Source organism: Peromyscus californicus, unplaced genomic scaffold (assembly GCF_007827085.1).
Source record: "Peromyscus californicus insignis strain IS unplaced genomic scaffold, ASM782708v3 Scaffold_5__1_contigs__length_169319896, whole genome shotgun sequence".
Lineage (NCBI taxonomy): Eukaryota > Metazoa > Chordata > Mammalia > Rodentia > Cricetidae > Peromyscus > Peromyscus californicus.
Genome location: NW_026294573.1, coordinates 39,411,372 through 39,438,949, shown reverse-complemented (window position 1 = coordinate 39,438,949; position 27,578 = coordinate 39,411,372). Strand labels below are relative to the sequence as shown.

General features: G+C 37.4%; 1 protein-coding gene across 1 annotated transcript in view; it reads left to right on the top strand.

Moving 5' to 3' along the window:
• LOC128096967 (selection and upkeep of intraepithelial T-cells protein 2-like) overlaps window positions 1-27,578 on the top strand; it is a 67,725-nt gene that overhangs the window by 16,248 nt on the left and 23,899 nt on the right. Inside the window, exon 5 of the mRNA XM_052717184.1 lies at window positions 25,578-25,600. Within this exon, the coding sequence (XP_052573144.1) occupies window positions 25,578-25,600 (23 nt within the window). The remainder of the gene's footprint in view (window positions 1-25,577; window positions 25,601-27,578) is intronic.

Sequence of the window (27,578 nt, the reverse complement as noted above, 5' to 3'; positions counted from 1 at the left end):
TGCTACTCACTGAAACTCATTGGTTCACTAATCACTTATATGGAATCTTAATTCTGTCATGAGTGCTCTATTGAAGTGAATAAACTTTTGTTTTTGTCTACACAGAAGAAGTTAGGGAGGAGGCGATTCAAAGCACACTCAGTATGCACACTGAGACTGATCAACATTATAGTGATCAATCTGAAGGTAAAGCATCTGCTTAGGTCAATCTCAATATCAACATCTTTTCCCATGTGATATGGGATGATGACTTTCTTCCCTGTTGAATTCTCACTATGATGTATTATAACTCATGAAACAAAGACTGAGATATCTGAGAGTAAAACATCCATTGGGAAGGATGGTTTTAGTGTAGACATCTTCCTTTATATAGTATGGCATCAGGTAGCATGCTTCATTGATGAATGGAATCTGCTTCATATGAGTATGAGATACACCCTAAATGCATGGTGGACTGAATATCATAATATCTGAAAGGAACTCATATTAAAGCAGATCTTTAAAAAAGCTCTGTCAGCAGATACATGCCTTTGCTGTGGCTGATAAGGTATGAAATGGAGGCTCACCTTTCCACCCAGAAAGAAATTTCCCACATGAGTGAGGGATGATTATATAAAGACATAAATATACCACTATCCTCCACACAAATCTTAGTTTTGTCAGGAAAAGAGAAACAAAGGGAGGAAGAGAAGATGTCAACTTGTAATTTTCCACAGTTGGAAGGGGGGGTACAAGTTAGATCTTTGCAATGGAACTCTCCCTTGTATGAAAATAACTTAGATTCTACTGTAAAAAAATGAAATGTTATTTGAGGAAGAACATGATGTGATACTGATGGATAATGAAGAATGTATATAATCATATGTAATACTGACATCCATCAAGTTTGACTTTTTAATATCAAATAAAAAGCCACGATGTTATAATATTTAGGGAATACTCCACATCTGAGGTATTTAATATTGAGAAGATTTAAAACAATAAATAAGTTTCTCAGAACCTAGATTGTGATGCTGTGGGACATAGGATCAGATGGGACCAATATGGATATCCCAAAATAGGATAAACAGTAAAGTATCTATCCATCCTATGAAACCTTAAGTAATAAAATGACAAAAGTCTGGATGAACTGACTTAAAAGAGACAAAAGTGTCTTATAATATTCACAGACCACAGAGGCTATTTCTACTGCTACTGGTTGTGCCAAAACTAGATGATAAGAACCTACTGATAAAGACACTGTACACTTTGGTTACAGAACATAAAAATCAGGATAAGATAGAGATGGAAGCTCCCTCACTGACTGCTGGCTTTCATAGTACCTGTTGATGCAATGTGGACTGCTATTGTTTTCATGAGCAGTTGTAGAGTGTCCACCAAATTGCATTATAAATCCAAGTGTTTCTACCCATAGAGTACCTCTGCTATTAAAATGTAGAAGAAAAATCTCTTTTGCAGTATCTGTGGAAACTCGAATTAGCCAAGATCGTAGAAATTAGTGACTCTTGTTATAACATAATGACTTAAATTTCAGCTATAAAAAATTAATTGGAATCAACACAATTCCCTCCAAAATTCACAAAATGTCATGACTGAATCAAAAGCATACAAGATCTGGAGGAAGGGGTAGCGTGCTGTATAACTCTTTCCTTTAACTAGAAACATTTCTTCCTAAAAAGTGAAGGAAGATTCACAACATTTCGGAAGCTAAGGAAACCTACAAGGATCAGGAAGCTCACACAACTTACAAATTTCATGATTCTCATCCTCCTTATTGCTTACAAACAGTAAGCACATTGTGGAGAAAAGACCTCTCCAGTGTAAGTCACTTATAATTTGAGCACACAGCTCCAGGGAAGCAATATTCATAGCTCACCAAATGGTGTATCATACTAAGGATGATCCTTTAGTTATACAGTTACCCTTGAGATACCTATGTTCCTTTAAGTAATCACAGGAAACTCCTTAGTCCACCAAACTGGACTTGGTTGGAATACTTTCTTAGTTCTGTTGTACATGTCACATCTGAGATTATTTTAATTCACATCTCCCATGGCAAATCATACAGAAAGGTACCTCAGAAACCTAAAATTTGAACTTTGATATGCCCCAGAATTTCCAGCGCTGAGTGTATACTCCCATAGATTCCAATCACCATAGAATTGAGATAATTAGGCATCTCTACTTATTGGAGCACTACTCACAATAGCCACGTTTGCAAGCAGTTTCAATGTATGTGAACAGAGGAGTATATAAAAATATATGATACTGAGTCTGGGTTACCTCACTCAGGATGATTTTTTCTAGATCCATCCATTTGTCTGTAAACCTCATGATGCCATTGTTTTTCTCTGCTGAGTAGTATTCCATTGTGTATATGTACCACATTTTGTTTATCCATTCTTCAGTTGAAGGCATCTGGGTTGTTTCCATGTTCTGGCTATTACAAACAATGCTGATATGAACATAACTGAACAAGTGCTCTTATGGTGTGGTTGAGCATTTCTTGGGTATATGCCCAAGAGTGGTATAGCTGGATCTTGGGGGAGATTGATTCCCAATTTTCTAAGAAAGCGCCATATTGATTTCCAAAGTGGTTGTACAAGCTTGCATTCCCACCAGCAGTGGAGGAGAGTTCCCCTAGCTCCACATCCTCTCCAGCATAAGGTGTCTTCAGTGTTTTTGATCTTGGCCATTCTGACAGGCGTAAGGTGGTATCTCAGAGTTGTTTTGATTTGCATTTCCCTGATGATTAGGGATGTTGTGCTAGAAACCTCATCCAACTACTGAGGGATCTGGATGCAGAGATCCATGACTAGGCCCCGGGTGGATCTCTGGGAGTCCAATTAGCGAGAATGAGGAGGGTTTATATGAGCGAGAATTGTTGAGACCAAGGTTGGATAAAGCACAGGGACAAATAGCCAAATGAATGGAAACACATGAACTATGAACCAATGGCTGAGGGGTCCCCACTGGATCAGGCCCTCTGAATGGATGAGACAGTTGATTGGCTTGATCTGTTTGGGAGGCATCCAGGCAGTGGGACCAGATCTTGTGCTCATTGCATGAGTTGGCTGTTTGAAACCTGGGGCCTATGCAGGATTGTTTGGCTCGGCCTGGGAGGAGGGGACTAGACCTACCTGGACTGAGTCTACCAGGTTGACCTCAGTCTGTGGGGAAGGCTTTGCCCTGGAGGAGATGGGAATGGGGGGGAGGGGTTGGGGGGAAGGTGAGGGGGACGGGAGTGGGGAGAACAAGGGAATCCGTGGTTGATATGTAGAACTGAATTGTATTGCAAAATAAATTAATAAAAAAAAAAGAAAAAAAAAAGATTTAATCATCTACAAAAAAAAAATATATGATACTGATATTTGCACAGGGTGGAGTTTTATGCTGTTACACAAAATAGAGTTGTCATTTGTAGGACATGGAGTGAATGCACAAGAAAATTGAAATTATACCTGATATACCCAGAAATACAGATATCACAAATTTCCTCATTTGGAGACTGTAGAGTTATTTAGGTAAAAGAAACATTTTAAATATATATGATAATGTAATGTTTATAGTTTTGCTGTGCCCCATAGTGGGATATGATCTCTGTGAATTAGAAGAGGCTACTCATTGAAACTCATTGGTTCACTAATCACTTATGTGGAATCTTCATTCTGTCATGAGTGCTCTACTGAAGTGAATAAACTTTTTTTTTTTGTCTACCCAGAAAATGTTAGGGAGGAAGCGTTTCCAGGCATACTCAGTATGCACACTGAGTCTGATCAACATGATAGTGATCAATCTGAAGGTAAGCCATCAGTGTAGGTCAATCTCACTATCAATATCTTTTCCTATGTAATATGGGATGATGACTTTCTTTCCTGTAGTGACAGTTGAATTCTCACTGTGATGTATTATAACTCATGAAACAAAGACTGAGATATCTGAGAGTAGAACATCCATTGGGAAGGATGTTCTTAGTGTGGACATCTTCCTTTATATAGTATGGCATCAGGTAGAACGCTTCATTGATGAATGGGATCTGTTTCATGTGAGCATGGAGATACAACCTAAATGCCTGGGGACTGTATACTGCAGTCTCTGAAAGGAATTCATATTAAGGAAGAATTTATAAAAAGCTCTGTCAGCAGTTAATGCCTTTGCTGTGGCGTCTAAGGCATGAAATGATGGTTCATATGTCTGCTCAAAAAGAAATTTTCTAAAGCAGTGAGGGGTGATTATATGAAAGACACAAATATATTGCTATCCTCCACACAAGTCTCAGATTTGTCAGGAAAAGAGAAAAAAGGGAGGATGAGAAGAAGTAAGCTTGCCAATTTCCAAGGCTGAATTGGAGGAGGTTAAATGTCTGCTATGGAGCTCTGCCTTGGAACAAAATAACTTAGATTCTACTTTAAAAAATTCAAATGATATGGAGGAAGAACATGATGTGATAGTAATAGAATATCAAGTATGTAACAATCATAAATACTACTGATATTCATAAATTTGGATTTTTTAATATTTGGAAGGCAAAAGCAATGAAATTATAATATTTAGGAAATACTCTGCATTTGATATGCTTTAAATTGAGAAGATTTAAAACAATAAATGAGTTTCTCAAACCTAGATCATGATGCTGCGAAACATATGATCAGATGGGACAAATATGGGCATCCCTGAAGAGGAGAAACAGTAAAGTAAACATACATCCTGTATAACTAGAGGCGATACAAATATTCAGTCTGAAAGAACTTACTTAAAGGACACACAAGTCTTATAATTCTCAAAGGGCACAAAAGCTATTTCTACTGCTGTTGATTGTGCCAAAACTAGATGATAAGAACTTACTGGTAAAGACACTGTACCCTTTGATTACAAAGCATAAAACTCAGCATAGGACAGAGATGGAAGCCCATTCCTGACTGCTGACTTTCATAGTGCCAGTTGATGCTCTATGGATTGCTATTGTTTTCATGAGCAGTTGTGGAGTGCCCACCAAAGTGCATTATAAGCCCAAGTGTTTCTACCCATAAGGTACTTCTGCTATTAGAATATAGAGGAAAATTAATCTTTGCAGTATCTGTGGAATCTTGTAACTAGCCAAGGTCAGGAAATCAGTGAAATTTGTTATAATATAGTGACTTGAATTTTAATTAAAAAATTGATTGCATCAACACAATTTCCTCCAAAGTTCAGAAAATTCATGACTGAATCAAAAGCACACAAGATATAGAGGAAGGGGAGAATGTTGTGTAGTTTGGAACTTTAATTAGAAACATTTCTTCTGTAGAGTGAAGGAAGACTCACAACACTTAGGAAGCTAAGGAAACCTAAAATGATCAGGAAGCTCACACAACTTACAAATCTTATCATTCTCACCCTCATTATTGCTTACAAAATCAGTAAGCAAATTGTGGAGAGAAGATCTTTCCAGTATAAATCACTTATAAATTGAGCACAGAGCTCCAGAGAAGCAATATTCATAACTCACCAAATGATGTGTCATACTAAAGAGGATCCTTTAGTTATACAGTTACCCTTGAGATACCTGTGTTCCTACAAGTAATCCCAGGAATCTCATTGGTCCACCAAACTGGACGTGGTTGGAATACTTTTTGTTCTGTTGTAGATGTCATATCTGAGATTGTTTTGGATTCACATCTCCCATGACAAAGCATACAGAAAGGTACCGCAGAAACCTAAAATTTAAACTGTGATACGCTCCAGAATTTCCTGTGCTGATTGTTTACCTCCATATACTGCAAGTCACCATAGAACTGAGATAATTATACATCTCAACTTATTGGACCATCTACTCACAAGAGCAAAGTATGCAAGCACTTTCATTGTCTGTGAACAGAAGAGAATATAAAAAACATGTGAGGTTGTGATATTCATGCATTTTGGAGTTTCATTTAGTTATCCAAAACAGAATTATCATTTGTATGTCATGAACTGAATGTACCAGGAAATTGATATTATAACTGATATACTCAGAAATACAGATATCACAAATTTCTTCATTTCTGTGGATTGTAGAGTTAAATAGATACAAGAAACATTTTAAATATGAGTGATAGTAGAACATTAGTACTTTCACTGTGCTCCGTAGTGGGATGCAATCTCTGTAGGTAGAAGAGGCTACGCATTGCAATTCATTGGTTGACTAATGACTTATTTAGAATCTTCATTCTGTCATGGGCGCTCTATTGAAGTGAATAAACTTTTGCTTTTGTCTACCCAGAAAAAGTTAGGGAGAAGTCATTTCCAGACAACTTCAGAGTGCACATTGAGTCTAATATATGTGCTGTTGATCAATCTGAAGGTAAGGCATCTGTGTAGGTCAATATCAATATCAATATCTTTTCCCATGTGATATGGGATGATGACTTTCTTTTCTGTAATGACATTTGAATTCTCACTGTGATGTATTAAAACTCATGAAACAAAGTCTGAGATATCTGAGAGTACAGCATCCACTGGGAATGATGTTTTTAGTGTGGACATCTTCCTTTATATAGTATGGCATCAGGTGGAATGCTTCTTTGATGAATGGGATCTGCTTCATGTGAGTGTGGTGATACACCCTAAAATGCTTGGTGCACTGAATATCGTAATCTCTGGAAGGAACTCATATTTTGGAAGATCGTAAAAAAGCTCTGTCAGCAGTTACATATGATGCCTTGGCTGTTAAGCCATGATATTAAGGATCATCTGTCTCCTAGAAAGAAGTTTCCCACAGGAGTGATGGATGATTGTATGAAAGACATAAATAAAGATATTGCTGTCCTCCACACTAATCAGATTTGTCTTGAAATAGAATGAAATGGCAGATGAGAAGATGTCAATTTGCCATTTTCCACATCTGGAAGTTGGTGGGGAAAAAAGAGATCTTTGCTATGGAGCTCTCTCTTGGAAGAAAACCATTTAGATTCCACTGAAAAAAAACTGTACGGAGGAAGTAAATTATGCAATACTGATAGAATGTCAAGTATGAATATAATCATATGTAATAGTGATATCCACCGAGTTCAATTATTTAATATCAGAAAAGGAAAAGCAATGAAATTATAATGTTTAGGGAATAATCTGCATCTAATCTGCTTAAAATTGAGAAAATTTAAAACAATAAATGAGTTTCTCAGAACCTAGATTATGATGCTGTGGGACATAGGATCAGATGGGACCAATATGTGTATCCCAGAATAAGAGAAACATTAATGTATCTATCAATCCTGCATAATCTGAGGCAATAAAAGGACATCAGTCTGGATGAACTGACTTAAGGAGACAAAAGTGTCTTATAATCTTCACAGACCTCAGAGTCTAATATACTGTTGTAGGTTGTGCCAAACCTAGATTATAAGAACCTGATAAAGACACTGTACACTTTAGCTACAGAATATAAAAATCAGGATAGGATAGAGATGGAAGCCCCCTCCCTGACTGCTGGCTTTCATAGTTCCAGTTGATTCTATGTTGACTACTATTGTTTTCATGAGCACTTGTGGAGTGCCCAACAAATTGTATTCTAAACCCAAGTGTTTCTAACCATAAGGTACATCTTCTATTAGATTATAGAAGAAAATTACTCTTTTGCAGTATCTGTGGAAAATTGTAACTAGCCAAGAACCTGGGAATCAGTGACTTTTGTTATGACATAATGACTTAAATTTCAGCCCTAATAAAAAAATTAATTAGAATAAACACAATTCTCTCCAAATTCAAAAAAATGTCCTGACTAAATCAAAAGAATATAGATCTGGAGAAGGGACGGAGTGTTGTGTTACTCTTTCTTTTCACTAGAAACATTTCTTCCTGAAGAGTGAAGGAAGACTCACAACACTTAGAAAGCTAAGGAAACGTAAAGGGATCAGGAAGCTCACACAACTTACAAATCTCATGATACTCATCCTCATTATTGCTTATAAAATCAGTAAGCAAATTGTGGATAGAAGATCTTACTAGTGGAAGTCACTTATAAATTGAGCACAGAGCTCCAGGGAAGCAATATTCATAACCCACCAAATGGTTTTTCATACTTAGGATGATCCATTAGTTATATAGTTACCCTTGAGATACCTATGTTCCTTCAAGTAACCACAGGAAACATAATTGTATATCACAACTTATTGGAGTAATACTCACAATTGCCAAGTGTGAAAGCAGTTTCAAAGTCTGTGAACAAAGGTTTAGGTAAAAATATATGATACTGTGATTTTCATGTGTGTTCACATTTTATTCTGTTATACAATACAGAATTATAATTAGTAGCATATGGTGTGAATGCACCAGAAAATTGATATTATAACTGATATAGCCCAGAAATACAGATATCACAAATTTCCTCAATTGGTGATAGTAGATTTGAATGGATACAAGAAAAGTTTTAAATATGTGTGATATTGGAACTTTAGTAGCTTTGCTATGCTCGACAGTGGGATGTGATCTCTGTGAGATAGAATAGGCTACTCATTGCAACTCATTGGTTCACTAATAACTTATTTCTAATCTTAATTCTGTCATGAGTGCTCTATTGAAGTGAATAAACTTTTTTTTTTGTCTAACCAGAAAAATTTAAGGAGGACCCACTTTTTGACATTTTCAATATGAACTTGGAGACTGATCATTGTAATAGTGATCAATCTGAAGGTAAGGCATCTGTGTAGGTCAATCTCAATATCAATATCTTTTCCCATGTGATATGGGATGATGACTTTCTTTCCTGTAATGATATTTGAATTCTCGCTGTGATGTATTATAAATCATGAAACAAAGACTGATATATTGAGAGTAGTGCATCCATGGGGAAGGATGTTCTTAGTGTGGACATTTTCATTTACATGATATGGCATCAGGTGGAATGCTTGATTGGTGAATGGGATCTGCTACATGTGAGTGTGGAGCTACAGCCTAAATGACTGGTGGACTGAATATCATAATCTTTGAATGGAACTCATGTTACAGAATATCTTAAAAAAAGCTCTGTCAGCAGTTACATGCCTTTGCTGTGGCTGAAAAGGCATGATATGGAGGGTCATCTGTCTGCCCACAAAGAAATTTCCCACATGAGTGAAGGATGATTATATAAAGACATAAATATTTTGCTATCCTCCACACTAGTCTCAGTTTTGTCAGGAAAAAAAAAACAAAGGGAAGGTGAGAAGAAGTAAACTTGCCATTTTCCAAAGCTGGAGGAAGGGGGCCAAGTTAGATTTTTGCAATGAAGCTCTCCCTTGGAGAAAAAATAATTTTGATTCTACTGAAAAGAAATCAAATGTTAATAGAGGAAAAACATGATGTGATAGTGATGGACTATCAAGAATGTATATAATCATAGGTAATACTGACATCCATCAAGTTTAATTTTTTTTTTTTTTTTTTTTTGGTTTTTCGAGACAGGGTTTCTCTGTGTAGCTTTGCGCCTTTTCCTGGAACTCACTTGGTAGCCCAGGCTGGCCTCGAACTCACAGAGATCCGCCTGGCTCTGCCTCCCGAGTGCTGGGATTAAAGGCGTGCGCCACCACCGCCCGGCTAAGTTTAATTTTTTAATATCAGGAAACAAAATGCCACGAAGTTAAAATATTTAGGGAATACTCTGTATCTGAGCTACTTAAAATTGAGAAGATTGCCGGGCGGTGGTGGCGCACGCCTTTAATCCCAGCACTCGGGAGGCAGAGCCAGGCGGATCTCTGTGAGTTCGAGGCCAGCCTGGTCTCCAAAGCGAGTTCCAGGAAAGGCGCAAAGCTACAGAGAAACCCTGTCTCAAAAAACCAAAAAAAAAAAAAAAAAAAAAAAAATTTGAGAAGATTTAAAACAATAAATGAGTTTCTCAGAACCTAGATTGTGATGCTGTGAGACATAGGATCAGAAGGGACCAATATGGGAATAGGAAAAATAGTAATGTATCTGTCCATCCTGCATAAAATAACCTGAGGCAATAAAGAGACATAAGTCTGGATGAACTGACTTAAAGGAGACAAAGCTGTGTTATAATATTCACAGACCTCAGAGGCTTTTTCCACTGCTGCTGGTTATGCCAAAACTAGATGATAAGAACCTACTGCTAAAGATACTGTACACTTTGGCTACAGAACATAAAAATCAGGATAGGAGAGAGATGGAAGCTTCCTCCCTTACTGCTGGCTTCCATAGTTCCAGTTGATGCTATGTGGAGAACTATTGATTCATAAACAGATGTGGACTACCCACCAAATTATTTTCTAAGCCCAAGGACTTTCTGCTATTAGAATATAGAGAAAAATTACTCTCATGCAATATCTGTGGAAACTCATAACTAGCCAAGATCCGGGGAATCAGTGACTTTTGTTATAACATAGTGACTTGAATTTCAGCCATATTAAAAAACTTCATTGGCAAATACACTATTTTCTCCAAAATTCAGAAAATGTCATGACTAGATCAAAAGCATACAAGATCTAGAGGAAGGGGAGAATGTTGTGTAGTTCTGACCTTTAACTAGAAACATTTCTACCTGGAGAGGGAAGGAAGACTCACAATACTTAGGAAGCTAAGGAAACCCAAAGGGATCATGAAGTGCACACAACTTACAAACTTCATGATTGTCATCCTCATTATTGCTTACAAAATCAGTAAGCAAATTGTGGAGAGAAGATCTTTCCAGTGTAAATCACTTATAAATTGAGCACAGAGCTCCAGAGAAGCAATATTCATAACTAACCAAATGGTGTGTCATACTAAGGAAAATCCTTTAGTTATATAGTTACCCTTGAGATACTTATGTTCCTACAAGTAATCCCAGGTATCTCATTGGTCCAGCAAACTGGACTTGATCAGAATACTTTCTTCATTCTGTTGTAGATGTCATATCTGAGATTGTTTTGCATTCATATTATCCATGACAAATCATAAAGAAATGTACCTCAGAAATTTAAAATTTGAAGTGTGATATGCTCCAGAATTTCCAGTGCTGATTGTTTACCTACATATATTCCAAGTCACCATAGAACTGAGATATTATACATCTCAACTTATTGGAGCACCACTCAAAAGAGCAAAGTATGAAAGCCCTTTGTAGCTAGAGTTTTCCTGCCTTGCCAAAGTCAGGATAAATCTTTGTCACCCGCAGGTCCCTTAGCCGCTTAGACCCAACCAAGTAAACACAGACACTTATATTGGTTACAAACTGTATGGCCGTGGCAGGCTTCTTGCTAACTGTTCTTATAACTTAAATTAATCAATTTCCATAAATCTATACCTTGCCACGTGGCTCGTGGCTCACCAGCATCTTCACATGCTGCTTGTCGTGGCGGCGGCTGGCAGTGACTCCTTCTGCCTTCCTGTTCTTTCTTTTCTCCTCTCTGTTAGTCCTGCCTATACTTCCTACCTAGCCACTGGCCAATCAGTCTTTTATTTATTGACCAATCAGAGCAATTTGACATACAGACCATCCCACAGCAGCCCTTTCATTGTCTGTGAACAGAAGAAAATATAAAAACGTGATATTTATGCATTTTGGGGTTTTATTTTGTTATCCAAAACAGAATTGTCATTTGTATGCCATGGACTGAATGTACCAGGAAACTGATATTATAACTGATATACTCAGAAATACAGATATCACAAATTTCTTCATTTCTGTGGATTGTAGAGTTAAATAGTTATAAGAAACATTTTAAATATGAGTGATAGTGGAACATTAGTACTTCCGCTGTGCTCCATAGTGGGATGTAATCTCTGTAGGTAGAAGAGGCTACGCATTGCAATTCATTGGTTGACTAATGACTTATTTAGAATCTTCATTCTGTCATGGGCGCTCTATTGAAGTGAATAAACTTTTGCTTTTGTCTACCCAGAAAAAGTTAGGGAGAAGTCATTTCCAGACAACTTCAGAGTGCACATTGAGTCTAATATATGTGCTGTTGATCAATCTGAAGGTAAGGCATCTGTGTAGGTCAATCTCAATATCAATATCTTTTCCCATGTGATATGGGATGATGACTTTCTTTCCTGTAGTGACATTTGAATTCTCACTGTGATGTATTATAACTCATGAAACAAAGACTGAGATATCTGAGAGTAGAGCATCCATTGGGAAGGATGTTCTTAGTGTGGATATCTTCCTTTATATAGTATGACATCAGTTAGAATGCTTCTTTGATGAATAGGATCTGCTTCATGTGGTTGTGGAGATACACTGTAAAATGCCTGGTGGACTTTATACCATAATCTCTGAAAGGAACTCATTTTTTGGAAGTTCATAAGAAAGTTCTGTCATGAGTTACATACCTTTGTTGTGGCTGTTAAGCCATGAAATTAAGGGTCATCTGTCTAACCAGAAAGAAGTTTCCCACAGGAGTGAGGGATGATTGTATGAAAGATATAAATAAAAATATTGTTGTCCTCCACATTAATATCAGATTTGTCATGAAAGAGAGAGAAAGAAGTGGAGGATGAGAAGATGTCAACTTGCCATTTTCCACATCTGGAAGTTGGTAAGGGCAAAATAGATCTTTGCTATGGAGCTCTCTCTTGGAAGAAAATCACTTAGATTTCACTGGAAAAAAAATCAAACAATATGGAGGAAATAAATTATGGAATACTGATAGGATATCAAGTATATTTATAATCATATGTAATAGTGATATCCATCAAGTTTGATTTTTTAATATCAGAAAAGGAAAAGCAATGAAATTATAATATTTAGGGATATTCTGCATCAAATCTACTTAAAATTGAGAAGATTTAAAACAATAAATGAATTTCTCAGAACCTAGATTGTGATGCTGTGGGACATAGGAACAGATGGGACCAATATATGTATCCCAGAATAAGAGAAACAGTAAAGTATCTATCTATCCTGCATAACCTGAGGCAATAAAAGGACATCAGTCTGGATGAACTGACTTAAGGAGACACAAGTGTCTTATAATCTTCACAGACCTTAGAGGCTAATCTACTGCTTCTGGTTGTGACAAAACTAAGTGATAAGAACCTATTGATAAAGACACTGTAGACTTTGGTTACAGAACATAAAAATCAAGATAGGATAGAGATGGAAGCTTTCTCAGTAACTGCTTGCCTTCATAGTTCCTGTTGATGCTATGTTGGCTACTATTGTTTTCATACACAGTGGTGGGGTGCCTAACAAATTGCACTCTAAACACAAGTGTTTCTACCCAGAAGGTACTTCTCCTATTAGAATGTGGAGGAAAATTACTCTTTTGCAATATCTGTGGAAACTAGTAACTAGCCAAGAACCTGGGAATCAGTGATTTTTTGTTATATCATAGTGACTTAAATTTCAGCCCTAAGAAAAAAAATTGATTAGCATAAACAAAATTCTCTCCAAATTCAAAAAAAATCCTGACTAAATCAAAAGCATGTAAGATCTGGAGGAAGGGTTGGAGTGTTGTGTTACTCTTTACTTTAACTAGAAACATTTTTTTTCCTGAAGAGTGAAGGAAGACTCACAACACTTAGGAAGTTAAGGAAACCTAAAGTGATCAGGAAGCTCACTCAACTTACAAATCCCATGAATCTCATCCTCATTATTACTTACAAAATCAGTATGCAAATTGTAGAGAGAAGATCTTTCAAGTGAAAGTCACTTATAATATGGGCACACAATTCGAGGAAAGAAATATTCATAACTCACCAAATGGTGTATCATACTAAGGAGATTCCTTTAGTTATACAGTTACCCTTGAGATACCTGTGTTCCTTCAAGTAACCACAGGAAACTCATTGGTCCACCAAACTGGACTTGGTTGGAATACTTACTTTGTTCTGTTGTAGATGTCATAGCTGAGATTGTTTTGGATTCACATCTCCCATGACAAATCATACAGAAAGGTACCTCAGAAAACTAAAATTTGAAATTTGATATGCTCCAAAATTTCCAGCGCTGAGTGTTTATTCCCATACTCCAAGTCACCATAGCTCTGAGATAATTGTAAATCTCAATTTATTGGAGGTCTACTTAAAATCCCAAATATTAAAGCGGTTTCAAAGTCTGTGAACAGAGGAGTAGATACAAATATATGAGACTGTGATATTCATGCATTTTGGAGTTTTATTCTGTTATACAAAACAGAATATCATTTGTAGAATATGGAGTGAATGCACCATGAAAGTTGATATTATAACTGATATACTCAGAAATACAGGCATCACAAATTTCCACATTTGGGGACCATAGAATTAAATAGAAACAAGAAACATTTTAAATATGTCTGATAATGGAACATTAGTACTTTTGCTGTACTCCATGGTGGGATGTAAACTCTGTGAGGTAGAAGAGGCTACTCATTGAAAATCATTGGTTCACTAATCACTTATGAGGAATCTTCATTCTGTCATAAGTGCTCTATTGAAGTGAATAAACTTTTGTTTATGTTTATCCAGAAAAAGTTAGGGAGAAGTCATTTCCAGACAACTTCAGAGTGCACATTGAGTCTAATATATGTGCTGTTGATCAATCTGAAGGTAAGGCATCTGTGTCGGTCAATCTTATCAATATCTTTTCCCATGTGATATGGGATGATGACTTTCTTTCCTGTAGTGACATTTGAATTCTCACTATAATGTATTATAACTCATGAAACAAAGACAGAGAGTAGAACATCCATTGGGAAGGATATTCTTAGTGTGGACATCTTCCTTTATATAGTATGGCATCAGGTGGAATGCTTCATTTGATGAATGGGATCTACTTCATGTGAGTGTGGTGATACACCCTAAAAAGCCTGGTGGACTGAATATCGTAATCTCTGAAAGGAACTCATTTTTTGGAAGATCGAAAAAAAGTTCTGTCAGCAGTTATATACCTTTGCTGTGGCTGTTAAGCCATGAAATTAAGGATCATCTGTCTAACCAGAAAGAAGTTTCCCACAGGAGTGAGGGATGATTGTATGAAAGACATAAATAAAAATATTGCTGTCCTCCACATTAATCTCAGATTTGTCATGAAAGAGAGAGAAAGAAGTGGAGGATGAGAAGATGTCAACTTGCCATTTTCCACATCTGGAAGTTGGTAAGGGCAAAATAGATCTTTGCTATGGAGCTCTCACCTTGGAAGAAAATCACTTAGATTCCACTTTAAAAAAATCAAAAAATGGGGAGGAAATAAATTATGGAATACTGATAGAATGTCAAGTATGTTTATAATCACATGCAATAGTGATATCCATCGAGTTTGATTTTTTCATATCAGGAAAGGAAAAGCAATGAAATTATAATGTTTAGGGAGTATTCTGCATCAAATCTACTTAAAATTGAGAAGATTTAAAACAATAAATGAGTTTCTCAGAACCTAGATTGTGATGCTCTGGGACATAGGTTCAGATGGGAACAATATGGGTATCCCAGAATAAGAGAAACAGTAAAGTATCTATTAATCCTGCATAACCTGAGTCAATAAAAGGACATCAGTCTGGATGAACTGACTTAAGGAGACACAAGTGTCTTATAATCTTCACAGACCTCAGAGGCTAATCTACTGCTGCTGGCTATGCCAAATCTAGATGATAAGAACCTACTGCTAAAGACACTGTACACTTTGGCTACAGAAGATAAAAATCAAGATAGGATAGAAATGGAAGCTCCCTCCCTGACTGCTGGCTTTCATAGTGCCAGTTGATGCTATGTGGACTAATATTGTTTTCATAGAAGTTGTGGAGTGCCCACCAAATTGCACTATAAACCTAAATGTTTCTACCCGTAACGTACATCTTCTTTTAGAATGTAGAGGAAAATTACTGTTTTGCAGTATCTGTGAAAACTTGTAACTAGCCAAGAACCTGGGAATCATTTCTTTTGTTATGACATAGTGACTAAAATTTCAGCCATAATAACAAAATTAATTGGCTTCAACACAATTCTCTCCATATTCAAAAAAATGACCTGACTGAAGAAAAAGCATATAAGATGGAGGAAGTGGTGGAGTGTTGTTTATCTCTTTCCTTTAAGTAGAAACATTTATTCCTGGAAAGTGAAGGAAGACTCACAACACTTAGGGAGCTAAGGACACCTAAAGGTATCAGGAAGGTCACACAACTTACAATCTCATAATTCTCATCCTTATTATTGCTTACAAAATCAGTAAGCAAATTGTGGAGAGAAGATCTTTCCAGTATAATTCACTTATAAATTGAGCACATGGCTACAGAGTCGCAATATTCATAACTCACCAAATGATGTGTCATACTAAGGGGGATAGTTTAGTTATACAGTTACCCTTGAGATACCTGTGTTCCTTCAAGTAACCCCAGAGAACTCATTAGTCCACCAAACTGGACGTGGTTGGAATACTTACTTTGTTCTGTTGTAGATGTCATATCTGAGATTGTTTTGGATTCACATCTCCCATGACAAATCATACAGAAAGGTACCTCAAAAACTGAAAGTTTGAACTTTGATATGCCTCAGAAATTCAGCACTGAGTCTATACTCTCATAGACTTCAAGTCACCATAGCAATGAGAAAATTGTACATCTCAATTTATGGGAGGACTACTCAAAATTCCCAAATTGTTAAAGCAGTTTCAAAGTCTGTGAACAGAGGAGTAGATACAAATATATGAGACTGTTACATTTATGCATGTTGGAGTTTTATTCTGTTATACAAAACAGAATTGTCATTTGTAGGACATGGAGTGAATGTGCCAGAAAATTAATATTAAAACTGATATACCCAGAAATACAGATATCACAAATTTCCTCATTTGGGGAATGTAAAGTTAAATAGATACAAGAAAAATTTTAAATATGTGTGATAGTGGAACATTAGTACCTTTCCTGTGCCCCATAGTGAGATGTGATCTCTGTGAGGTAAAAGAGGCTACTCACTGAAACTCATTGATTCACTAATCACTTATGTGGAATCTTCATTCTGTCATGAGCGCTCTATTGAAATGAATAAACTTTTGTTTTTGTCTACCTAGAAAATGTTAGGGAGAAGTCATTTCAAAGCATACTCAGTATGCAAACTGAGAATGATCAACATGATGGTCATCAATCTGAAGGTAAGACATCTGGTTAGGTCAGTCTCAATATCAATATCTTTTCCCATGTGATATGGAATGATGACTTTCTTTCCTGTAGTGACAGTAGAATTCTCACTGTGATGTATTATAAATCATGAAACAAAGACTGAGATGTGTGAGAGTACAGCATCCATTGGGAAGGATGTTCTTAGTGTGGACATTTTTATTTATATGATATGGCATCAGGTGGAATGCTTCATTGATAAATGGGATCTGCTACATGTGAGTGTGGAGCTACAGCCTAAATGACTGGTGGACTGAATATCATAATCTCTGAAAGGAACTCATAATAAGGAAGATTTCATAAAAAGCTCTGTCAGTAGTTATATGCGTTTGCTGTGGCTGATAAGACATGATACGGAGGCTCATTTTTCTGCCCAGAAAGAAATTTCCTACATGAGAGAGGGATGATTATATAAAGACATAAATATATTGCTATCCTGCACACTAGTCTCAGTTTTGTCAGGAAAAAGGAAACAAAGGGAGGATGAGAAGAAGTCAACTTGCCATTTTCAACAGTTGGAGGAAAGGGGGCCAATTTAGATCTTTGCAAGGGAGCTCTCCTTTGGACAAAAATAACTTTGATTCTACTGAAAAAAAATCAAATGTTATTAGGGGAAAAACATGATGTGATAGTGATATACTATCAAGAATGTATATAATCATAGGTAATACTGACATCCATTGTGGGAGCCCATTCTCGGGTTCCTTGTGGCTTTACCCAGCAGGTCCGCATAGAGGATGATTAGACTACGGGCCTAAGTGCAGGTGTCTGGGATGGTCTGCACTTGGCTGTGCTGGGGGAGGAGGTCTTTTGCTCCACCCCTTGGTGTCTCTATAAAAACCCTGGGGCAGAGACAGTCGGGGCCCTCTCGAGGCTATCCTTTATTTTCTATCTGTTTATCTCCGTGATATTCTCCGCAATAAATCCTTCTATCTAATATTTCCTGCTGCTCACACTCAAGAAAACTCTGGGGAACTGTGGGGGTGGTTGGGTAAACACCCCACAGAATGGCGCCATGAACAGGGACTAAAGAAAAAAGAAAAAAAAGGACTAAAGAAAAAAAGGGGGGACTAAAAAAAGGGGGGACTAAAGACAAATGAACAGGGACTAAAGACAAAGTAATAGGGACTAAAGATAAAGGAAAATAATAGTTTTATTACAGAGTTTTTGGCGAAAGTGCTGAGTTCAGCCCTGCCAGTGGAAAGGCATGCCAGTGTTATGGAAAATATATATATTTTTATATATATTGAGAGGCAGGGGTTTTATCCTCGAGAGAAAAGGAAAGCGGACTGGAAGGATGTCCAATGCTGCAGCAAAATTCTCTTCTGTCAAAATTTTCTATCTTCTATCCCTTTCTCAATTTCTATCTGTGAAAAATAAGTATAAGGTATAGCGTTATACTTATTATAATATAGTTTAGGAAAAACTTAGAAGTGTAAGATTGTGTAGGAAAAAATAAGTAAGGCAACTAGACAGAAAAACTCTCCAATTTTCTAACTTTTGGGGCTATGAACACAAACTGGGAAAAAAAATCTTTCTTTGGGCTTTACGGGTAGTAAAAAAGCTCTTCTTTGAGCTTATGGGGAAGAAAAAGTTTCCTCTGGAAGCTTTTTGACCTAGGGACAGCTGAAATGCTAAGTCCAAGTGGCAGGAGAAAGTGATTTCTCGCTGAGGCAAAAATGGGGGTGTAAAAAGCCAAAAAGTTTAAAGTTGGGAAGTTTTGGGAAAAGTTGGTCTTTCTCCTGGGGAAAAAAATCTTTCTCTTAAACTATAAAGCTTTTCTTGGAAAACTTGGGGGGAAAATCTCTCTAAAAAATCCTTAATCTTTCTCAAACTAAAAGCTCTCAAACTTAAAAACTAAAGCCTTTAACTTTCTCTCTCAGATGGACAAAAATTAGAATCACCTGAAGATATTAGTATGGGGAAAACCTGTGATTAGCTCTAAGGGAAAACAAACCTCTTAAGAAGGCAAAACCTCTCCAAGTTCTTTCAAGCTTTAAAAATCCTCCCTGCAATGCAGGAGGCAGGGACAAGTTCCTAAAAACCTCTTCTAAGCTGTCTCTTCAAGCTAGTAAAAGACAGTAAGTGGGTCAGAGTACCCTGAGGGAAATGCTTGGGAGAGTGTGGGTAAAGAACTACAGAAAACCCAAAAGGGCTGGAAACTTTACTGGGAAAAGCAAAAAAGCCAAGCTTTTCAGTTACAGCCGAGCTGTGGCATCAAGGGTTTTGTTTCTGAGTGAGCATTTCAGAATGACAAGATGCTCCTAATCTTCCTAATGCAAAGATCCCCTGAAGCAATGCAAACTGTTAGCATTGTATCCTCGCTTCTGAGCAAAAACCCAGAGGCGACTGGCCAGCGTCTCTGAGTTGGAGTGCATTTTGGGGATACTAGGGTTCCTGCGGTTGTAAACTTCCTGGAGCACAGAGCTGAGGCAGGAAGGTGCAGGACCCAGGGGAAGATTGCTAATGAACAACCAAAGCTAAAGCCAGTGGGAACGGCACAGTTGTCTGCTTTCCTACAAATCCCGGGTTGATAGGTCCACAGCTGAAAAAAATCTGAGAAAAAGCTTTCCTATCAGAGAAAGGACCTTTCTGGGAAAACAGTAAAGCTGAACTGTGTCTGAAGCAGTTGTGTTGATGAGTCAGAATGCTGTCTGGGGAAAGAGCCCAGCCAGGGCAGTACAGAACTATCCAGGAGTAAGCTTTCTTTTCTGTCAGAGAAAGCACCTCTTTGAGAAAAGCTTTGTTTCAACTGACTCGGGTGAGATGAGGGAGTGTAGCCCGAAGGGGTGATTGCCTCTGGCATAAGCTCTGTCCTTGAGCACCCAGACAAGAAAACACAACCCACTGGGGGACTGGGCCAGGTGAAGGCCTGAGGGAAAAAACACCTGTCCTAATGGGAGTTTAGAGATGGCAAAAACCTCCCTTGTTAGATTTTCAGTCTGTACTCAAACCACACAGACCCTGAAAACAGAAACGGACAAAAAACCCCTACCTTCAGTAGCAGGGAAAGCCGCCACTGTAGTGTCGGAAACTGTTTCTGGGGTAGAGGGGATAAACTGAGACCAAACTGGGAACTGTCTGGGAAAGACTCCAAAGAAACAGAGAAGGGACATAATCCTCCCCAGAAAATACATGACCTGTGAAAAGCTGCTAGAATTTGAGGCAGATTCGGGGGAAGAAAAAAGCCCCTACCTCCAAAGGCAGCTAGCAGAGGAACAGAGCCACAGACAGATACCTGAAGCTCTGCATCTGGGGAAGGATGGAACAAGCAAAATAAGATAGATCAGTGGGAGAAAATCTCTGAAGGAACTATGGAAAAGCTGTTGTAAATGCTTTTGTTTTTCACTGACTGGCTAAGACAAACACAAGCCCCGAGGAAAGTTGCTATCAGAAATGCCAGCCTCAATGCCGGCTAATGAGGCAGGTGCGGTTCTGATCTGAGGCCAGTGTCAAATGAAGGAGAGACACCTGTTAAAGCCAGCTGAAGAGAGACCAGAAACCTCCCAATGTCCCATAATTGAAAATGTAAAATGCTTGTTCAAATCTCCTGTTGCAAAAGCAAAAAACTTTGTTCAAACCTCCCGGGCAAGAATTTGTAAACAAGTCTGGTAAGAGAACCAGTTGACTCTCAGACCCAAAAAGAACTATGGGAAATGACTGATGGGAAATTATATAAGGAAAATTATATAGGGGACTGATATGGGACTGATATTATAAACTGATATAAGGGAAATGCATTCTGGGAAAGGTAGTTTTTCCGCTAAAGATGGCGACATTGCCCTGAAACACTTCTGTCAGCTCGGAAATACGTTCCTGGTAAACTTAAAATACAGCTTTTAAAAGAATAAGGAGAAAAATCATCTAAGAGTTTAAGTGTCAGTTCCAATGAAAAATTGAAAGGATACGGAACTAGGTGCTTCGCAGTTTGGGGCTCCCTTGGTAAAATGCCTTATTTACCCTAATAGCTGTGCAAAGTTTTTTTTTTTTTTTTTTTTGGTTTTTCGAGACAGGGTTTCTCTGTGTAGCTTTGCGCCTTTCCTGGAACTCACTTGGTAACCCAGGCTGGCCTCGAACTCACGGAGATCCGCCTGGCTCTGCCTCCCGAGTGCTGGGACTAAAGGCGTGCGCCACCACCGCCCGGCTTGTGCAAAGTTTTTACAGTAGTTGGAAGACAAAAAGCTACCTTTAAGAGCAGACAAGCCACTTTAAAATCCTTAAGAAAGCAAGAGAGCAGTTTATACACTGAACGTTGTCTTAGATATGAAGAAACTTATGTTGAAATTAAAAGTTCTTTGCCTTTTGAACAAACAGCCCGCAATTAGTGATTCCTTTGCAAATCTAATTAAGGGGATAAGAAACAGGCATTCAAAAAGAAATGACTGCTTTATAGATGGGAAACAAACTTCAGAAAAATCTAGCTGTCTTACAAAAGAGTTGCTTCACCTGAAAGTTCCTTATAAGAAATCAATACTAAATATCACAGCTGCTAATAACATCAGGAGTTAAAGCTAATGAAGTGAAAATACTAAATACAGTTTGGAGCTGTGCCACTTGTGGCTTTACTAGCTCCTTTAGAAAAATACTTTATATCACCTAATAGCTGTGCAGTGTTTGGCGAAGAGCTTTAGAGCAGCTAAATACGGTAATTTCACCCTCAGTGTGAAGTGAAGTTTTTCCGTAGAACAAACCAAAAGTACTGCTGTAATAGAAACGTTTGTCTGAATTGAAGCACTTAGGGGAGCTATTATGAATTTGGGTGAAGGGACAGCCTCTAGTTAAAAACCGTTTACCGCTGACAGTGCATCTCTGCCGGTTCCGGAACGGCTGAGAGAACTGGCAACTTTGGAGTGTGGCTTCATCCGAAGATGTTACAGTCCCCTAGCAACAACTATCACAATTCTATAACAACACTCACTAAATCCCAGTGCTTTATAACAAAGCTGACTATAAACTCTAAACTTTAGATATGATGTACGTACTTCCTGTCTAGTTAAGAGAATCTTTTTAATAGAGATAGTGATAATAATTAAGAGTAAGAAATAGAAAAAGATGAAAATAAGATATGTGAGTTTGTAAAAATTCTCTTGTTAGATCTGTGTTAAGAAATCTTTAGGTGTTTGCTAAGTTAAATATATGCTAATGGTAGCCCTATATAAGTTTGTAAAATAGATCTATAGAGTTCCTTTAAGAATATAAGCTTGCAAGAAGTATCTAAGATAGTCTTAAGACATGTAGTAATAAGCTTGTAAGAAGTAAAGATGCTAGTTGTAAATGTAAGTTTAAATAAGAAATAAGATGGAATGAACATAAGAAACACATAAGAAGTAATAAGAAATATATTTGCTAAAGTAGTTCTATAGTTTCCTTAAGGAGTATAAATAAGTAGATATTAATACGTTATATGTGAGTTTGTAAAAAAGTGTAAATGTTGAATGTGAGTCTAAATGCTTTGGAAGGCAAAAAATGTTATATGTGAGTTTGTGAAAAAGTGCAAATGTTAAGTGTGAGTCTATGCTTAATGTATATGATGAAAAAACCTGAGATCTAGAAGTTAGTGTCCTAGAAGACTGCAAAGCAGACAGTCTGAGTGGTTTTCAAAAGTTCCAGAAGCCGCTAAGAAGCTAAGAATGGCGGACGCCAGAACCAGCACAAGGCACCTGCAGCTGAGATCCGTGGAAAATCGACACAACACAGAAAAACCTGAGCTAACATCAAAAACGGTGCGGTTTAGAATACTACTGTACCTAAAAAGGTCTCTGGCTTGAGAATAAGTTCAGAGATGCTTGTTTGAACAAAAATTGTTAACTGCAAAATGTTTTGGTTGAAAAACATCTCTTCATATTTGGAAAGTGAAAGCCTGATACCAGAATTTATTTCTTTTTTGAACTTTTTGAACTTAAAATGAGATAAAATTACAAAAAGATTTTGGTTATGGATTTCTCATATTTGGAAGGCTAGTACCAGAATTTATCATTTGAATTTTAAGACTTAAGAAATGAAATGAACAATAGAGATTTCAATGATATGGGTCAATTTTGAGTTTGCTTATAGTAGTGACCTAGGAACTGTTTTTGGAATTGGGTTAAAAATGGAACTGTTTAAATGAAGAAATGTATTATTTCTACCTAGAATCAAGATGCAGTTTTGTGTATGCATATATGCTTTATTAATTGGTGATTCATGAATTGTTTTGTGGAACTGTTTATGTAAAAATGAAATTACTTACAGAACTGGTTTTGTGTTGTAAATGGAACTGTTTAAATGGAAAAGTTTGGTTTTCTAATTAGGCTTGAGATTTTGCTTAAATTATAAAGAAAAGGAGGAGTTATGAGATTGAATTATGTTTGCAGAAACCTATTGATATTAATGCACCCTGGTTTTGTGGAGTTAAGGAAATATTTAAGTTTGATGTGAATACATTGAAGTTTTTCCTATGGTCTGTAGCAAGAAAATTCAAATGATTGAGTTAAAGTTGTAAGACGGAGAAAATTGTTAACTATATTTAGCACCATATATGCTAATTCAAGTGATTCTGTTAAGAGGTTGCTTTGAGTTTTAAGACTGAGAGAATGGTGACTATGTATAGCAATATTTATGTTAACCCGTTAATGGTAATGATGAAGCTAAGGGATTCTTTAAGTTTGTAGTCGCCTTAAGAGTTTTTGGTTTAGAAAGGGCTTGAGGCAGCTAAGACTGCTGTAGTCACCTTGGACCTAATTCAAAAGAGAAATGCCATCTTTATCATCCTCTACTCCCATACTGGGAGGTGTAACAGCTATGGAGATGGCTGTAAGCCATTAATAGTTATTTTTTATATATTAAGAAAGGGGGACCTGTGGGAGCCCATTCTCGGGTTCCTCGTGGCTTTACCCAGCAGGTCCGCATAGAGGATGATTAGGACCACGGGCCTGAGTGCAGGTGTCTGAGATGGTCTGCACTTGGCTGTGCTGGGGGAGGAGGTCTTTTGCTCCACCCTTTGGTGTCTCTATAAAAACCCTGGGGCAGAGACAGTCGGGGACCGTTGGAATAGGTTCCAGGCCCTCTCGAGGCTATGCTTTATTTTCTATCTGTTTATCTCCACGATATTCTCCGCAATAAATCCTTCTATCTAATATTTCCTGCTGCTCGCACTCAAGAAAACCTGGGGAACTGTGGGGGTGGTTGGGTAAACGCCCCACAACCGATCAAGTTTAATTTTTTAATATCAGGAAACAAAATGCCACAAAGTTATAATATTTAGGGAATACTCTGCATCTGAGCTACTTAATATTGAGAAGATATAAAACAATAAATGAGTTTCGTGGGACCTACATTGTGAGGCTGTGGGACATAGGATCAGATGGGACCAATCTGGGTATCCCAGAATAGGAAAAACAGTAATGTATCTACCCATCCTTCATAGCCTGAGGAAATAAAAGGACATCCGTCTGGATGAACTGAATTAAAGGAGACAAAGCTGACTTATAATCTTAACAGACCACAGAGGCTAATTCTACTGCTGCTGGTTGTGCCAAAACTAAGTGATAAGAACCTATTGATAAAGATACTGCACACTTTGGCTACAGAACACAAAATCAGGATAAGATAAAGATGGAAGCTCCCTCCCTGACTGCTGGCTTTCATAGTAACAGATGATGATATGTGGCTTACTATTGTTTTCATAAACAGATATGGATTGCCCACCAAATTGCATTAAAGCTCAAGTGTTTCTACGCATAAGGTCCTTCTGCTATTAGAATATAGAGGAAATTTAGTCTCATGCAGGTTCTGTGGAAACTGGTAACCAGACGAGATCCAGGGAATCAGTCACTATTGTTATAACATAATGACTTGAATTTCAGCCATATTAAAATATTTAATTGGCAAAAACATTATTCTCTCCAAAATTCAGAAAATGCCATGATTGGATCAAAAGCATACAAGATCTGGAGGAAGGGGATAGTGTTTTATAGTTCTGAACTTTAACTAGAAACATTTCTACCTGGAGAGGAAAGGAAAACACCCAAAACTTAGGAACCAAAAGGGATTAAGAAGTCCACAAAACTTACAAATCTTATGATTATCATCCTCATTATTGCTTACAAAATCAGTAAGCAAATTGTGGAAAGAAGATCTTACCAGTGGATGTTCCTTATTAGTTGGGCAAAGAATTCCAGGAAGCAATATTCATAATGCACAAAATGGTGTGTTGTACTAAGGAAGATCCTTTAGTTATACAGTTACCCTTGAGATATCTAAGTTCCTACAAGTAATCCCAGGAATCTCATTGGTCCACCAAACTGGACTTGGTTGGAACACTTTCTTTGTTCTGTTGTAGATGTCATAGCTGAGATTGTTTTGGATTCACATCTCCCATGACAAAGCATACAGAAAGGTACCTCAGAAACCTAACATTTGAACTGTGATATGCTCCAGAATTTCCAGCGCTGAGTGTTTACTCCCAAATACTCCTAGTCACCATAGAACTGAGATAATTATACATCTCAACTTATTGGAGCACTACTCACAACAGCAAAGTATGAAAGCCCTTTCATTTTCTGTGAACAGAAGAGAATATAAAAACATGTGAGGCTATGATATTTATGCATTTGGGGGTTTTATTTTGTTATCCAAAACAGAATTTCATTTATATGACATGGCCTTAATGTACCAGGAAATTGATATTATAACTGATATACCAAGAAATACAGATATCACAAATTTCTTCATTTCTGTGGACTGTAGAGTTAAATAGATACAAGAAATACTTTAAATATGTGTGACAGTGGAAAAATGCTACTTTTGCTGTGCTCCATAGTGGGAAGTGATCTCTGTGAGGTAGAAAGGCTACATATTGAAAATCATTGGTTCACAAATCATTTATGTGGAATCTTCATTCTGTCATGAGTGCTCTTTTAAAGTGAATAAACTTTTGCTTTTTTCTACCCAGAAAAAGTTAGGGAGAAGTCGGTTCCAGGCAAGATCAGAATGCAGATTGACAGTGATATATGTGCTGTTGATCAATCTAAAGGTAAGGCATCTGTGTAGGTCAATCTCAATATCAATATCTTTTCCTATGTGATATGGGATGATGACTTTCTTTCCTGTAGTGACAGTTGAATTCTCACTGTGATGTATTATAACTCATGAAACAAAGACTGAGATATCTGAGAGTAGAGTATCCATTGGGAAGGATGTTCTTAGTGTGGACATTTTCCTTTATATAGTATGGCATCAGGTGGAATGCTTCTTTGATGAATAGGATCTGCTTCATGTGCATATGGAGATACAGCCTAAATGCCTGGTGGACTGAATATCGCAATCTCTGAAAGTACCTCATATTATGAAGATCATAAGGAAATCTGTCAGCAGTTACATGCCTTTGCTGTGGCTGTTAAGGCATGAAATTAAGGCTCATCTGTCTGCCCAGAAAGAAGTTTCCCACAGGAGTGAGGGATGATTGTATGAAGGATATAAATAAAGATGATGCTCTCCTCCACACTAATCTCAGATTTGTCAGGAAAAGAGAAAGAAAGGGCAGATGAGAAGATGTCAACTTGCCATTTTCCACATTTGGAAGAGCGTGGGGAAAAGTAGATCTTTGCTATGGAGCTCTCCCTTAGAGGAAAAATAAGAGATACCACTGCAAAAAAAAAATCAAACGACAGGGAGGAAGAAAATTATGGAATACTGATAGAATATCAAGTATGTATATAAACATATGCAATAGTGATATCCATCAAGTTAGATTTTTAATATCAGGAAAGTAAAATCAATGAAATTATAATGTTTAGGGAATACTCTCCATTTCATATGTTTAAAATTGAGAAGATTTAAAACAATAAATGAGTTTCTCAGAACCTAGATTATGCTGCTGTGGGACATAGGATCACATGGGACCAAGATGGGCATCCCTGAATAGGAGAAACAGTAAAGTATGTATCCACCCTGCATAAGCTAAAGCAATAAAATGACATCAGTCTGGATGAACTGAATTAAAGGAGAAAAAAGTGTCTTAAAGTCCTCACAGACCACAGAGGCTAATTCTACTGCTGCTGGTTGTGCCAAACTAGATGATAAGAACCTACTGCTAAAGACACTGTACCCTTGACTTCAGAACGCAAAAATAAGGATAGGACAGAGACAGAATCTCCCAAACTTACTGCTGGCTTTCATAGTGCCAGGTGATGCTATGTGGACTACTATTGTTTTCATGAGCAGTTGTGGAGTGCCCAACAAATTGCATTCTAAACCCAAGTGTTTCTACCCATAGAGAACCTCTGCTCTTAGAATGTAGAGGAAAATTACTCTTTTGTAGTACCTGTGGCAACTCATAGCTAGCCAAAGACCTGGGAATCAGTGACTTTTGTTATGACACAGTGACTTAAATTTCAGCCATAATAAAAAAAAATAATTGGCACCAACACAATTCCCTCCAAAATTCACAAAGTGTCATGACTGAATCAAAAGCATATAAGATCTGGAGGAAGGGGTAGAGTGTTGTGTAGCTCTTTCCTTTAACTAGCAATGTTACTTCCTGGAAAATTCAGGAAGGCTCACAACACTTAG